At 47.0% G+C, this 14,406-nt stretch overlaps 1 protein-coding gene across 1 annotated transcript in view; it reads left to right on the top strand.

The window, feature by feature from the left end:
* Positions 1–14,027, top strand: part of LOC309523299 (androgen receptor-like) — a 621,469-nt gene extending 607,442 nt beyond the window's left edge. Inside the window, 1 exon segment of the mRNA XM_082207087.1 lies at positions 11,631–14,027. Within this exon segment, the coding sequence (XP_082063213.1) occupies positions 11,631–11,786 (156 nt within the window). The 3' untranslated portion in view covers positions 11,787–14,027.
* The last annotated feature ends 379 nt before the right edge of the window (positions 14,028–14,406 follow it).

The raw sequence follows: 14,406 nt of genomic DNA, 5'->3' as shown, positions 1-14,406 counted from the left end.
AAGTCTGAGAAAAAGTGGTGCCAGACTCAGTTTTTTCAACAATTCCTCAAGTCTCAACCCTTCTCTTCCATTTGAAACAGAGGGGTAGGCAGGATAGGGGTGCTACTTGCCCCTCCTCTTTCAGATCAGGAGAGTCTTCCTCTGCACCCTCAAGCCCCCCCCCCAACTTGGCCTCTAGTCCATCTGCTTCCCCAGTGGGTACAAGGCTACCAGCCTTTGTTCACCTGTGGAGGAAAGTGACCATGGACAAGTGGGAGCTGGAGATAGTATTGAAGGGTTATGCTCTTGAATTTGCTTCTCATCCATGAGACATCTTCATCCCCACTTCTCACTTAAGGCATCAAGAGAAAAATCAGATATTCCTACTGGCAATAGGTCATTTCTTGATAATAGGGCAATTGAACCAGCGGGCCACTCACAGAGCAAGTCAGGGGTTTATTCAGTCTTGTTTCCTGAAAAAACTCTTCAAATGGAAACCCTTCAAGCCATTGTCTTGGCTCTCAAGAAGGCAGATTGTATGATATTTATATACCAATCAGGAAGGCTCACCACCTCTCCCTGAAAGTAGGTACCAAGGTACTGGTGGCTCTTGTGGTATTCTTCAGAGCAAAGGGAATCTGTCTCCACCCTCAACTGGACGATATCCTGGTGAGGGCTCCCTCTCAGGATCTCTGTCATCAGGCCATGGATCTTACGTCTTGGCTTGGCTTGGGTTTGTTGTGAACAGTGAGGAAAGCTGTTGATTCCCTCCCTGTCCATCAAGGTGATACTTGACATGCAGTCTTTCAGGATGTCTCTCAGGTGTGGAGCTCATCCCTCACTTCCTTGTTATATCAGGCAGTCTCTTGCCACAAATTGTTGGAATCTCCGCTCTACCAAGCTACTCCTCCGGTCGAGTCCTGCGGAATCGCCTCCGACGATAATTAATGACCTGAGCCTTTGATAAGCCTCCAGGCACGTTGCCCATTCAGCAGAGTTTCAAAGCAGCAGAAGTGACGAGATTTATGAGCTACATTGCAAAGAGTTTTATTGCTAGCTACGCAGACAGAAAAGAAATCATCCTCTCTCTGTGAAAGACAGAGATCAACTGGAACACAAAGCAACAGGAAACCAGTAACATCACATCCGTCTCCTGTCTTCCGTGAGACTTCCAACAGTCTGGAATCCCTGGAATGTAAACAGAGTCTTGTGACTCCAAGCAACTGCACAGTGGCACAAACAGAAACCAACATCCTCCCCCTTTCTGTGCACACCACTGGGCAGTGTGTCAGTACAATCTCAGTACAAACCCAATTTCTGTACATAGGTACAGTGTTGATACTTCGGAACAACCTTGGACAATAAATCAGCAGGAATTTCATTACCTGGCATGTAGGACACCGTTACGAGTCCTTTCTGAACACATTCTCTAGCATGTTGCAGCTTCAATTGCAAGTGCTTCGTGCTTTGCTTACAACTTTCAGAAGTCAGCAAAGCCAAACATGCTTTGTTGTCCTGATAAACCTGGATTGGACACTTTACAGGAATTCTCATGTCTTTACACAATTGTAACAACCATTCACAATCCACAAGTGAATAAGACAGTGCATTCAGTTCAGCTTCACAAGAACTTAAGCTTCCTATAGTTTGCTTCTTGCACGACCAATCAAATAGACCCTGGTTGTACATGTAGCAAACTCCAGACGTGCTTTTCCTGTCTGTAGTGTCATTTCCAAAACTTGCATCAGCAAATATCTCAAGACCGCCAGACTTCTGATTGTTAAATCTCAGTCTGTAGTGCATAGTGCCTTTCATATAGCGTTCTATGCGTTTCAGAGCTTTCCAATCCCTAACAGTAGGATTGTTGACATGTCTGCTTAGCAAATTCGTGCTAACTGCAATGTCCGGTCTTGAACATCTGGCAATGAAGTTTAGTTTGCCTAGCACACTTCTGTACAGTGTAGTGTCAGAAAATGCTTCTTCAGTATCATCTACCTGATAACCTGTTTTCATTGGTGTGTCTACAAGGTTAGCATCCATCAGGTTCAGTTTGGGTCTGTGACTGGTGACTGGTTAGCATCCATCAGGTTCAGCAATTTTCTGTGACTGGTGTACTAAATTATTACCATCTTGGTCTCTCTCTATTTCCAGAGATAGGTAGTTGGTTACCTCACCAAGATCTTTCATGTCAAAGTGCTCCTTCAGTTGAGCTAGGGTGTTATTGTACATTTTGACATCCTTCCGAAAGAAAAGAATATCATTAACATAAAATAACCAATACAGCTTCTTTTGCCCTTCCTCTTTGACAAATACACATGGATCAGCTTTACCTTGCTGAAAACCTAGAGAAAACAACACTTCAGTGAGTTTGGAGTGCCAGTATCGTGCACTTTGCTTGAGACTGTATAGGGACTTCTTCAGAGAACAAACAAATCCCTGTTTTACCTGTACGCCATCAGGTGGAAGCATATAAAGTGATTCACCTAAGGTTCCGTACAAAAATGCTGTATTCACATTGTGATGAGAAACGTGTAGCTTCTCTTCTGCAGCAAGTTTGAGCATAAGCCTAATGCTCTCATATCTCACGGTGGGTGAGTAGGTCTCGTGATAGTCTTCTCCTGGTACCTGTGAAAAACCTCTGGCTACCAATCTGGCTTTGTGTCTGACTATCTTGCCATTTTGGTCTGTCTTTACTTTGAATACCCATTTGCTGTCAAGCAGTTTCATCCCTGGAACTCTCGGAACTAGCTCCCATGTTTTGTTCCTCTCTAAGGAATCAAGCTTAGCCTTCATGGCAGTTAACCATGGCTCAGCATCCAAAGTCCAAAGCCTGGATCTCTTGGAAGTTTGAAGGTTCAAATACCTTCCTGGAGCTATTAACAGCAGCTACAGCTTTAGCTGCTTTAGCAAATTCATCAGCAAATCTCTTTGGAGGTCTTCCTTTTGTGGCTCTTTCAGACCTGCAAATCAGACGTAAGTCTTCAGCGCTTTCCTCTTCTTTCTTAGGAGAAAAGTGGCCTATAGTGAACAGTGGTTGCTCCAATTCTCGATCAGAGCCTTCAGAGGGTCGCATAGAGGCTTTAGCACTCTTGAAATCCTCTGAATCATCTGATTCATATTCAGAATCAGAACCTTCATCAGTGGGTGTGGGGTTTTGCTGCTGTTTACCCTCAGACTCTTCACTGTCATCAGGATAACATTGGAAAATTCCCACATTCTCCCCCCACTTGGCATTGTACTTAACACTTCTAGTGAGCCTAACTGCATTAGTGTCAGTCATCATTACTCTGTAAGAACCTTTCTGATACCCTAGAAAGATACCATGCAAACCACGTTTGCCTAACTTGGAGCTTTGTGGTGTGTGAACCCACATGTCAGAACCAAAAATTCTCATGTGCTTGATGTATGATTTCTTGCCAAACATCTTTTCATAGGGGGTACAACCAATTGGTGATGACAATCTGCGATTAAAAGAATAAACAAAACAGCCGAGTGCTTCTGCCCAATAACTCTCTGGAAGATTGGCATCATGCAGCAAGGTTTTCAAGCCTTGAAGCAATGTTTGGCTTGCCCTTTCACAAAGTCCATTCATCCAAGGAGACCGTGGACTAGACAAATCATGTTGAATTCCTTTCTCAGTCAGAAAAGCTTCAAACTGCTGAGAAGTGAATTCTCCCCCGCGATTTGTAAATAAACATCTCACTTTTCTATCGTGCACATTTTTCAACCAAGCATAGAATTCCATGAACCTAGGAAACACTTCTGATTTCTGCTTGAGATTGAACACATGAATATACCTGGAAAATGAATCAATGAGAACCATAAAGTTGGATGAAGCAGATGGGCCTGTGCTTGCCGCTGCTTGTCCACCAGGTTTCTCTTACGCACAGCAACCCAGGTCATGTGGGCGGGGAGGGGGGGTTGCAGTGATTTTTAGGAAGTCATTAGTTTGCACCAGGCGTCCTATTGGGAAGACCCAGTTTTCTGAGTGCATGTTCTGGAAGTTGGGCAATAGGGGCAGTACAGGATTCCTTTTGGTGTACCGACCTCCCCGCTGCACCAAGGATTCCCTGCCCGAGCTGCTTCAGGTCGTGGCGGATGTTCTCCTGGAGACACCTAGCTTGGCCGTCCTAGGGGATTTTAACATCCATGCTGACACGACCTTACAAGGGGCCGCTCGGGACTTCGTGGAAAGCATGGCCTCCATGGGGCTGTCCCTGAATAAGTCTGGCCCAACCCATAGCCGTGGACATGCCTTGGACCTGGTGTTTACCTCTATGGATGTTGGTGATCTGACACTAAGTAAAAGCGAAACGAAAGAACTGCCATGGTCAGATCACTTCCTGGTGCAACTGGACTTCTCTGCGACCCATCCCCTCTGCAGGGAGGTGGGACCAATTCGGATGGTCCGCCCCCACCACTTAATGGATCCAAATGGTTTCCAGAGAGTGGTAGGGGATGCTTTATCCCATGCTGATGGCCTTTCAGCTGATTCCCTGGTGGCCCGCTGGAATGTGGAGTTAACCAGGGCTATTGACTGTTTGGCCCCGAAGTGCCCTCTCTGATTGCATGGAGCCCGGACAGTCCCGTGGTTTTCCACGGATCTGAGGGCAATGAAACCATCGTTGAGACGGCTAGAGCGCCGGTGGCGGATAACTCATTCCGAATCTGACCGGACACAGGTTAGAGCTCAACGTCGAGCCTACCAAGTGGCGATAGCGACGGCGAGGAAGAATTTCTTCACCGCCTCTATTGCATCTGCAGAAAACAGCAGCAGGAGACTTTTTCAGGTGGTTCACAATTTAGCGGAACCACCTGCAACATCGGGGCCCAGTACGGGCCACATGTTCTCCTGCAATGATTTTGCAAAGTTTTTTGCAGATAAAATCGCTCAGATTCGGGAAGAAGTAGACTCCACCGTGGGAGCAGGGCCGGGGCGGGAGAGTGCTAGAGTTCTGTCTAGTCAAGTTGAATGGGATCAGTTCCAATCTGTTACCTCCGAGGATGTGGACAGGCTGCTTGGACGAGTGAAACCAACCATCTGTCTCCTGGATCCTTGCCCATCCTGGCTTATAAAAGCTAGCCGGGAAGGACTGGGCGATGGGCTTCGTGGGGTGGTGAATGCTTCCCTCCGTGAGGGAGCCTTCCCAGACCCGCTGAAAGAGGCGGTTATTAAACCGCTTCTTAAAAAACCATCTTTAGATGCGGCCATGATGGCCAACTATCGCCCAGTCTCAAATCTTCCATTCCTGGGCAAGGTGATTGAGCGAGCGGTTGCTGAACAACTCCAGGCACGCCTGGAAGAAGCGGACCATTTGGATCCCTTCCAGTCGGGATTCAGGCCTCATCATGGGACTGAAACTGCCTTGGTCGCACTGGTTGATGATCTCCGGCGGGCTAGGGACAAAGGTGAGAGCTGTTTCCTGGTTCTGCTGGATCTCTCAGCGGCGTTTGATACCATCGACCATAGCATCCTTCTGGACCGTCTTGAGGGGCTGGGAGCTGGGGGCACTGTTATACAGTGGTTCCGCTCCTTCCTCCTGGGCCGTGTTCAGAAAGTGGTGGTGGGGGATGAGTGTTCAGACCCCTGGGCTCTCACTTGTGGGGTGCCTCAGGGTTCTGTCCTCTCCCCCATGCTTTTCAACATTTACATGCAGCCGCTGGGAGAGATCATCAGGAGGTTTGGGCTGGGTGTTCATCAGTATGCAGATGATACCCAGCTCTACCTCTCTTTTAAATCAGAACCAGTGAAGGCGGTGAAGGTCCTGTGTGAGTGTCTGGAGGCGGTTGGAGGATGGATGGCGGCTAACAGATTGAGGTTGAATCCTAACAAGACAGAAGTACTGTTTTGGGGGGACAGGAGGCGGGCAGGTGTGGAGGATTCCCTGGTCCTGAATGGGGTAACTGTGCCCCTGAAGGACCATGTGCACAGCCTGGGAGTCATTTTGGACTCACAGCTGTCCATGGAGGCACAGGTCAAATCTGTGTCCAGGGCAGCTGTTTACCAGCTCCATCTGGTACGTAGGCTGAGACCCTATCTGCCTGCGGACTGTCTCGCCAGAGTGGTGCATGCTCTGGTTATCTCCCGCTTGGACTACTGCAATGCACTCTACGTGGGGCTACCTTTGAAGGTGACTCGGAAACTACAACTAATCCAGAATGCGGCAGCTAGACTGGTGACTGGGGGCGGCCGCCGAGACCATATAACACCGGTCTTGAAAGACCTACATTGGCTCCCAGTACGTTTCCGAGCACAATTCAAAGTGTTGGTGCTGACCTTTAAAGCCCTAAACGGCCTCGGTCCAGTATACCTGAAGGAGCGTCTCCACCCCCATCATTTTGCCCGGACGCTGAGGTCCAGCGCCGAGGGCCTTCTGGCGGTTCCCTCACTGCGAAAAACAAAGCTACAGGGAACCTTCTCGGTAGTGGCGCCCGCCCTGTGGAACGCCCTTCCAGCAGATGTCAAAGCGATAAACAATTACCTGACATTCAGAAGACATCTTAAGCCAGCCCTGTTCAGGGACGTTTTTAACGTGTGATATTTTATTGTATTTTTGTTTTTTATGGAAGCCGCCCAGAGTGGCTGGGGAGGCCCAGCCAGATGGGCGGGGTGTAAATAATAAATTATTATTATTATTATTATTATTATTATTATTATTATGTACCTGACTCCACCCAAAGAGGGTGCTAGTGGACCAACGAGATCAGCATGCACTACCTGATATGGTTCTGTAGCTTGTCTACTAGACACCTTACCTTTAGCAGCCATTTTGACCTTGTTTGCTGCACATGCCTTACACTTCATGTGGTACCTGCAGGGTTTAATAGTCATACCTTCAACTAAGGCAGGCATTTTGGAAACTTCCTCAAAGTTTAAATGACCAAATTTCCTGTGATAATCATGAATACATCCTGCATGCAAAACATTGTTAGTATCTGCAATACAACAAGTTTCCTCCTGCACAACATCAACAGAATCATCATAATGCAATACAAATAAATGATCAATATAATCAGCATGCAATACAAAGTCATCTTTCTTGGTGATGGTGCACTTCCTCTTCTTGAAGGAAACGTCTATGTCCTGTTCAGTCAGCTGTGAGATGCTCAATAGGTTGTGTGCAGCATCTGGAACAAAAAGAACATTGTGTGTTGATGCATCCAAGCTGTGAAGCACAACTGTTCCATAGCCTTGACTGGAGATCGTGCGGTCATCCGCTTGGTGAATCGCACCTTCCTGTTGAGTAAAGGACACGAAAAGGTGTTTGCAGACATGCCAAGTGACTCCCGAGTCGATGATGAAGAAAGATCTAGACGTCTTCTGGACCTTTGGAGTGTAGCATGAGACCATAGCTGTATGTTGCATTGTCCTGGACTTCTGACCTTTGCCTTTTCCATTCATTGAGCTTTCGCTGCACTGCTCTGTTGCCTTGGGATGTTTACAATCCCTTTTCATATGGCCTAGACGTCCACACGAGTAGCATTTCACTGCCTTCAAAGCTTTGGCGCCATCTAGTGGTTGCACTGCATTCTGGGATGACGTCTGTGAGGACTCCCCCTTAGTTATGCAGCTAGCACTGTGCTGATCCGCTTCATTTAACACCACAGCAGTAACATGTGCTGCCATTAGCTGAGCAGTAGGCAAAACAGCAAGCTGGCTGGCAATCACTTCCCAACTCGAACCCAAAGAATGTAACATCATGAAGGAATACACAGCCTCTGGAAAGGTGATTCCACGCTGTTGCAACTCATGCCTGAGATTCTGCATTTCCATGAGGTGAGCACGCACATCTGCTCCTTCAGCAAGTGCCATATCATGCAACTTGGCATAAAAGAACAAAGAGGCTCCTACCTCCATTCTTAAATGTGAATCTTTAAGACTGTCCCACATCTGTTTGGCTGAGGCCTTGTCGCGCAAAAGACATAGCTCTTCAGGGGACACAATAAGCGTCAGAGTTCCCCTTGCTTTGGAATCCTTAGCCTCCCACTCTGGGGTCATCGGAGCTGGGGGGTGCATCTGTTATCACATTAAACAGACCCTCTTTGCGTAGCAGGGCTTCTGCATACTGCACCCATTCCTGGTAGTTCCCCTTTGAGAGCTTCGGTACACCCATTGCGGTTTGAAGGGCTTCCATTACTTTAGCATTAGCCATTTTGTGTCTATAAAGCAGACTGAGTCTGTTTACGAGGAGCTGCGTTTCAAAAAAAGCACACTGCATGAGACTTTTGCTGCTTCTGACCTTCTGCCGCTGGCCGATCAGTGCTTTTGGCTAGAAGTTAAAAGTCCACCCTTATTGCCACTTAATTAGGGACTGGCTGGCTTCCTGGGGCAACGAGCACATACCTCTCATCAATCTTCTTGACACGCAGGGAAGATAAGCTGCATTCCGGTCTGGTGCCCATAACCAAAAATGTTGGAAGTTCCATACGACCGAGCTGAAATGGCTCTCCTCCTCGTCGTATCTTCGGAATCCATCTAGGCTCTCCTCCGACAATGATTAATGACCTAAGCCTTTGATGAGGCTTCAGGCACGCTCCTCCATTACGCTGAGTATCCAAACAGCAGAAGAGACAGAAATATGTACTACATTGCTATGTTTATTTCTAACTATGCAGGAGAGAAAAGAATATACATCTACTCTCTGTGAGAGTCAGAGAAACAACAGGAACAAAGAAACAGGAAACCAGTAACACCAACATCCGTCTCCTGTGAGACTTCCAGCAGTCTGGAATGTCTGGAATGTCAAAAGAGTCTTGTGACTCCAAAAACTGCACAGTGGCATAACAGAAATCTAACAGTTTATAGATTGATGTGCATTGCTGTCTAACAACATGCTTTGTGTATGAGTGTCCTTTTTTTCTAGGACTCTGCCCCCGTGATTTGGCTGGCATACAGGCACCTGTTTCCGAGCACAATTCAAAGTGCTGGTGTTTACCTTTAAAGCCCTAAATGGCCTCAGCCCAGTATACCTGAAGGAGCGTCTCCACCCCCATCGTTCTGCCCGGACGCTGAGGTCCAGCGCCGAGGGCCTTCTGGCGGTTCCCTCATTGCGAGAAGCAAAGCTACAGGGAACCAGGCAGAGGGCCTTCTCGGTAGTGGTGCCCGCCCTGTGGAACGCCCTCCCATCAGATGTCAAAGCGATAAACAACTACCTGACATTCAGAAGACATCTTAAGGCAGCCCTGTTCCGGGAAGTTTTTAATGTGTGATATTTTAGTGTATTTTTGGTTTCTATGGAAGGCGCCCAGAGTGGCTGGGGAAACCCAGCTAGATGGGCGGTGTACAAATAATAAATTATTATATTATTATTTGTCAGGGGCTCAGGAACAGAGGCACAGGGGAAAGAGGAGATGGAGAGCGAAGGGGAAGGATCTGAGGGCAGCGTAGGGGAGTATGGCAGTGACCCGAGAGATTCCATGAGCTTCTCCAGCGAATCAGAAGATTCCCAGAAGGAGGCACCGATGGTCAGGGTAAGGGGGGCCAGCGGGGACTCCCAAAGCAGCAGGTGGAGATCGGGGCCAGCTTCCCCACCAGAGCGTAGTGGGGGGGAGGAGTCCCAGGTGTCAGGGCCAGCGTCTCCTCCAGCAGGGAGAGAAGATGAGTCGAGACTGACCACACCTCCATCGGAGAGAGGGGGAACGGAGGGGAGGTCAAGTACAGCTAGCCTCCCCGAAGTGGGAAGCAGTGACAGGAGCAGTGTAACGGTCAGGAGGAAGGTGGCCGGCTGGGCGCGCGCGCCAAGTTCAAATGTACAGGCGCACGGAACAGCAGAAAGCCCGGATCGGGAACCAGGTCCTAAAGCCCGCCGGAGGCAGGGGGAAGACTCAGGGGACTCAGCGTCAGAAGAGTCTAGGAAGGGCGAGACCCCAGCTGACAGGCGGACCCAGAGGAGGAAAGAGCAGAGGAAGAGGTGGAGCAAGGCTAGGGTCTTAAACTGGTGTCTGGGGGGAGGAGACTCAGACGGAGCTTCAGCGGTCTAGAGGTTAAGACGTAGAGCTGCGCGCTGCGGCTGTGAAAGCAAAACTGAACTTCAATAAAGACTTTTGTATATAACAACGAACCAGCGTTGGTCCTTTGTGAGCTGGGACCTCAGGCAGCTCTGACATTATTATTTAAGGGTTGAGGTGCTACTCAGTCTGGAGAGACAGGATGACTCCTCCCCTCTGGAGAGGATGTTGTAAGTTGAAGGCCCTGCCTGTCTCCAGTAGGGGGAGTCATAAACTGAAATTCATGGTAAGAAAAAAATCCGTTTTTCACACTCTCTCTATCACACTTCAAAGGGAAGCATTTGCATTTTCCCAGTTATCAGGAATGGCAGACGCAGTCCATTGTCTAGTTGAAGTTCCATTCCACTATGAGTAGGATGGGCATTGTGATACTGATGGCTCTCTGTCTGGCTCTCAGTAGGAACAGGAATAACTGGGGATGGCTCCTGTGAGGGATTCCTATGGATATGATGGTACATCTCAGGGATTATGGCTGACCATCCCAGTGATGTCTCCCTACCACTTCCCTTTGTCCTTCCACAAGCTCCAAAATCCCATTGGAACCAAGACAGTTGATTTTTAATGAATTTCTAAAGTATCTCCATAGGATAACATTAGAGCAATATCAGACAATATTGTACACTAGGCACTTTCCCTACTTCCTTTTTTGACCCAGCAAGGGTCCTGAGCTTAGTTTGCAGAATGGAGCTGAGTTCTTTTGCAGATGCAATGGTTGCTTTTGCCTGCCAATAGCGCTCCCTCAACACCAGAGGTCACTGTTTCATAATATACCGTAACTTTCTCATTTATTGGATAGCTGTCAGATGCTAAGTCTCTGATTGGACAGTTGAAATTTAAAGGTTCAAGCTGTCAGATTGGTTTCTGGCTGAATACAGGCTTTGTTTTTTTCAGGCGGGAAAACAGAGTTTGGTGTACGTGTGTTTAATACTGTGCTGCAGAGCCTTTTCTCTTTGTTGTCAGTGAAGGATATGCTGCAAGGATCAAGGAGCATACGGGACCAGGGCACCCTCCCACCGCATTTCCTTATAACTCAATAAATGGCACTGCTGTAGAATATTGTTACATGCCACTCCAATCTCCAAGTGGTGAGAGGTTCCAGGTGCTTACTGAGGGTTTGGTTTCCTTGGAATGAAGTTCAGTGGAGACTGTGGTGTCTTTTGGATATACGCTTTCATTTACACAAATATACAACCTGAGCACAGGACAGAGCAACTCACAGCATTAACACTCCAAATGATCTTGCTTCTCCATTAGTCACTGTTTTGGATCCTGCACAAATCAAGCAAGTCTCCATCTCTTAGCCTGCTTTCTGCCCAGTTCACACCACACCACACCAGCTCTTGTTCTAGGTGAGGGGGTGGAAGAAAGCCCCCTACATCAGCCTGGAAGGCCCCATCTCTTAGTCATAGCTATTGCAGCCCAGCTCATTCTTTTGGGATGCTGATCATGGGGCTTAACTATTCAGCCACAGCTATCGCCTAGACAAAGGGGCTGGTTTGGTGAGCTTGTTCTCGTACCTTCTACCCACCTCTGATGCAGGAACCCAAGAACTAGAAGGGACTTGGTGCATCATGCATACTGACCCTTCCCTCATCCTACATCACTATGAACCAACATCACCTCCTCACTTTCCTGTTTCCTAGATCGCCCGAGAGCTGCACCAGTTTACATTCAACCTCCTAGTCAGGTCCCACATGGTCAGCGTGGATTACCCAGAAATGATGGCGGAGATCGTCTCGGTGCAAGTCCCCAAGATCCTCTCTGGTCAGGTGAAGTCCATTTACTTCCACATGCAGTGATGGAGAGAGGGAGACACAGCAAGGGAGGAGCCCTTTGCGGCTGAGGCCCCGGAAGCCACCGACCTTGTCCAGCCTTCACCTGCCTGTTATTTCTGCACTGCAGTGCCTTGAAATGCTGTGTAAGCTACAAAGATACACAGTAATAATGAAAACAGAACTAGCCTGCTGGAATTCCTTTCAGTTTTGATGATTCCCCACCCATGAATTCCCCTTTCGAGTGGGAGTTTTATTTGGCCTGTTTCAAAATGGCCCAGCATATGTGTGTGTCTGTGTGTGCAACCCCCCCACCAACTTCTCTTTCCTGTTCTTATATTTTTTTAATCTGGTGTTGTGGCGTGGTGCCAGGCGGCACTTGTTTACATTCTTGGGCTTCTGCATTTCCCACAGTGGCTTCTGTGGCCCTGTGTCATGACAGGAAGTCTGACAACACACACACATTGTGTTTTGGGTGTTCCCTTCATTGCTGCTTTATTCTCTCTTTTTAAACAAAACCAGAATCCAAGATGACAAGCAGGTTATTCAAATCAAATCCTGGGAGTGGGGGAAGAACTTCATTTTTGAGAAGTGGGTGATTTTATTTTTATTTTTAAACAGTTTTTTAATCAACTCTTATCTTGTGTGTGTGATGTGCTTTCCCCCCATTGCGTTGCTAGCCTCATTCTTAAGATGCAGGAGGATTTTCATAGTATATCTGAGGACAGGAAGGGAGAACTGTCGACCATGGACTCAAAATCATATGGAGGAAAGAATGTAGTGGAATCATACAATTGCAAAAAGGGAAAAAAGGTGGGTGGGTGCCATCACACGGACTCAGATTTGACAGGGCCACATTTCTACATGTGAACCAGTTTCAGTACCTCAGTCTCAGTCCGGCTATGCAAGATCTCTAGAGAGAGCATTCCAGTCCCTGTTGATATAAGAATTAGAGACCAAAGGTGTATATTTTTGATGTTAATAATGTTTCAATGTTTCACTTTAATTGCATTTAACCTTTTAGAATGCATTAGGCTTGATTTTTGTGTGCCTGCAGTTTGTAACCCTCATGCCAACCCTCCTACACTGTGCACACCACTTCCTGCCTTATCTGAACTTAGCGAGGCAAATGTTTTGCCCAAAGAGGTATGTGTTAAACAGCTATCCATGAAGCTATCTAAAACTCAGGAAGAGGAGATGGGAGAGGAATGTATGATGCCCTTCCCTTCTCACTGAAGGTCTGATTGCCTAGACAACTATCCGATAAGTTATAAGTTGAGACAAAATGTTTTGGGACACCCCAAGGTGGTTGATGCCAGTGTGGAGTCATGTAGCTTTGTATCCCGTGACCTGTAACCTTTCTTGATGTATGTTTAGATGTTTTATGATTCTTGGTTTGCTGTGTTTCAACTACTATATAAGCTTTTGTTCTGAAGTGCCTCGGGGCAGACCTTCTTAACTGACACTCGGAGTTGAGCTCTGTCCTATTGCAATAGAAATAAACGTTGGGCCCCTCCTGGATACTAGACTTGAAAATAGTTTCCTTGGTCCCACAGTTTATTTAAAAGGTGGTCCCTCACCTGGGTAACAAACAAGGTGGTGTAGAATTGAATTCTTACCACACTGTGCAAGAGCCTCTCAGAGTCCAGTAAGCAAGCCTGAGAGCTTAAAACCTCTTTGCCATGAAAATCCTGCACAAAAATAGCTTTTGAGCTCTTTGTGCAAATTAAACACGTGCAAGGCAATTTCAGCAAGCCAGCTTTGGTTGAAATTATGCACATTAAGAACACATAAGTAGCTATACTGTAGTACCATAAGTAACTATTTTAAGCTTTGCAGTACTTTTCTCCTTCTGTGGGTTCAAGTCTTTTGGAACGGTCTTCTGGGCATACAGATGTGTAGAGCAAGATTACATGCCAGAGAACAGCTCCATTTCCTTCAAAGGTGGCTGAGAGTCCCCCAGGTTGTGGGAAGTGGAAATGGATATATCTCAGAGGTATATGGTGGACAATTTCAGACACCAGGTGTGGTAGCCTCTCACCTACAGAAGTGGGCACAGTGAACTTTCTGTTCCCCTCTGATTCTTTTGTTGCTATAACTCAATTTGTGCAAGACTTGCTTTGCAGAAGTGTACATTGGCTAGCATTGAAGACTACAGGGCAACGTCTGCTGACCTGTGCAATGGGCCCCCTGAGGGATCTTGGGATTCTGTCTATGTTTTGAAGAGGAATTGATTCAAAATACCTGTAATGAATGCCATGTATAAGCTTGAGGGGGGCTGAAGGGAGGGGGTTAGACATGTTGTTGTTGGTGGGGAATTTACTTCCTCTGGTTTATTTACAGCAGACTACAGTTTAAAAGGGGGGGGGGCTTGAGAAATACCCAAAGCATTGACTATGTCTTAGCCATCAATCTTTATTTTTATTATGCTGTTTATGCATTAATGTTGTTGTTGTTGTTATGTGATTTAAAAAATAATAATAATTACTTACGCTCTACTATATTCTATTTTGCAATTTAGTAAAAGGTGCCCTTAACTAGACACTGGTTGTTTAGTCTTTAAACTCACTGAGGCACAGACCAGTCCACACAGACCTCCTCCTCACCTACTGATAAAATCATAGAATTGTTGTGGGAATGTTCAGGG

This window comes from Podarcis vaucheri (genome assembly GCF_965113315.1).
Source record: "Podarcis vaucheri genome assembly, chromosome: W".
Classification (NCBI taxonomy): Eukaryota; Metazoa; Chordata; class Lepidosauria; order Squamata; family Lacertidae; genus Podarcis; species Podarcis vaucheri.
Note: the sequence above shows the minus strand (reverse complement) of the source record. Positions and strands in the feature narration are given on the sequence as shown.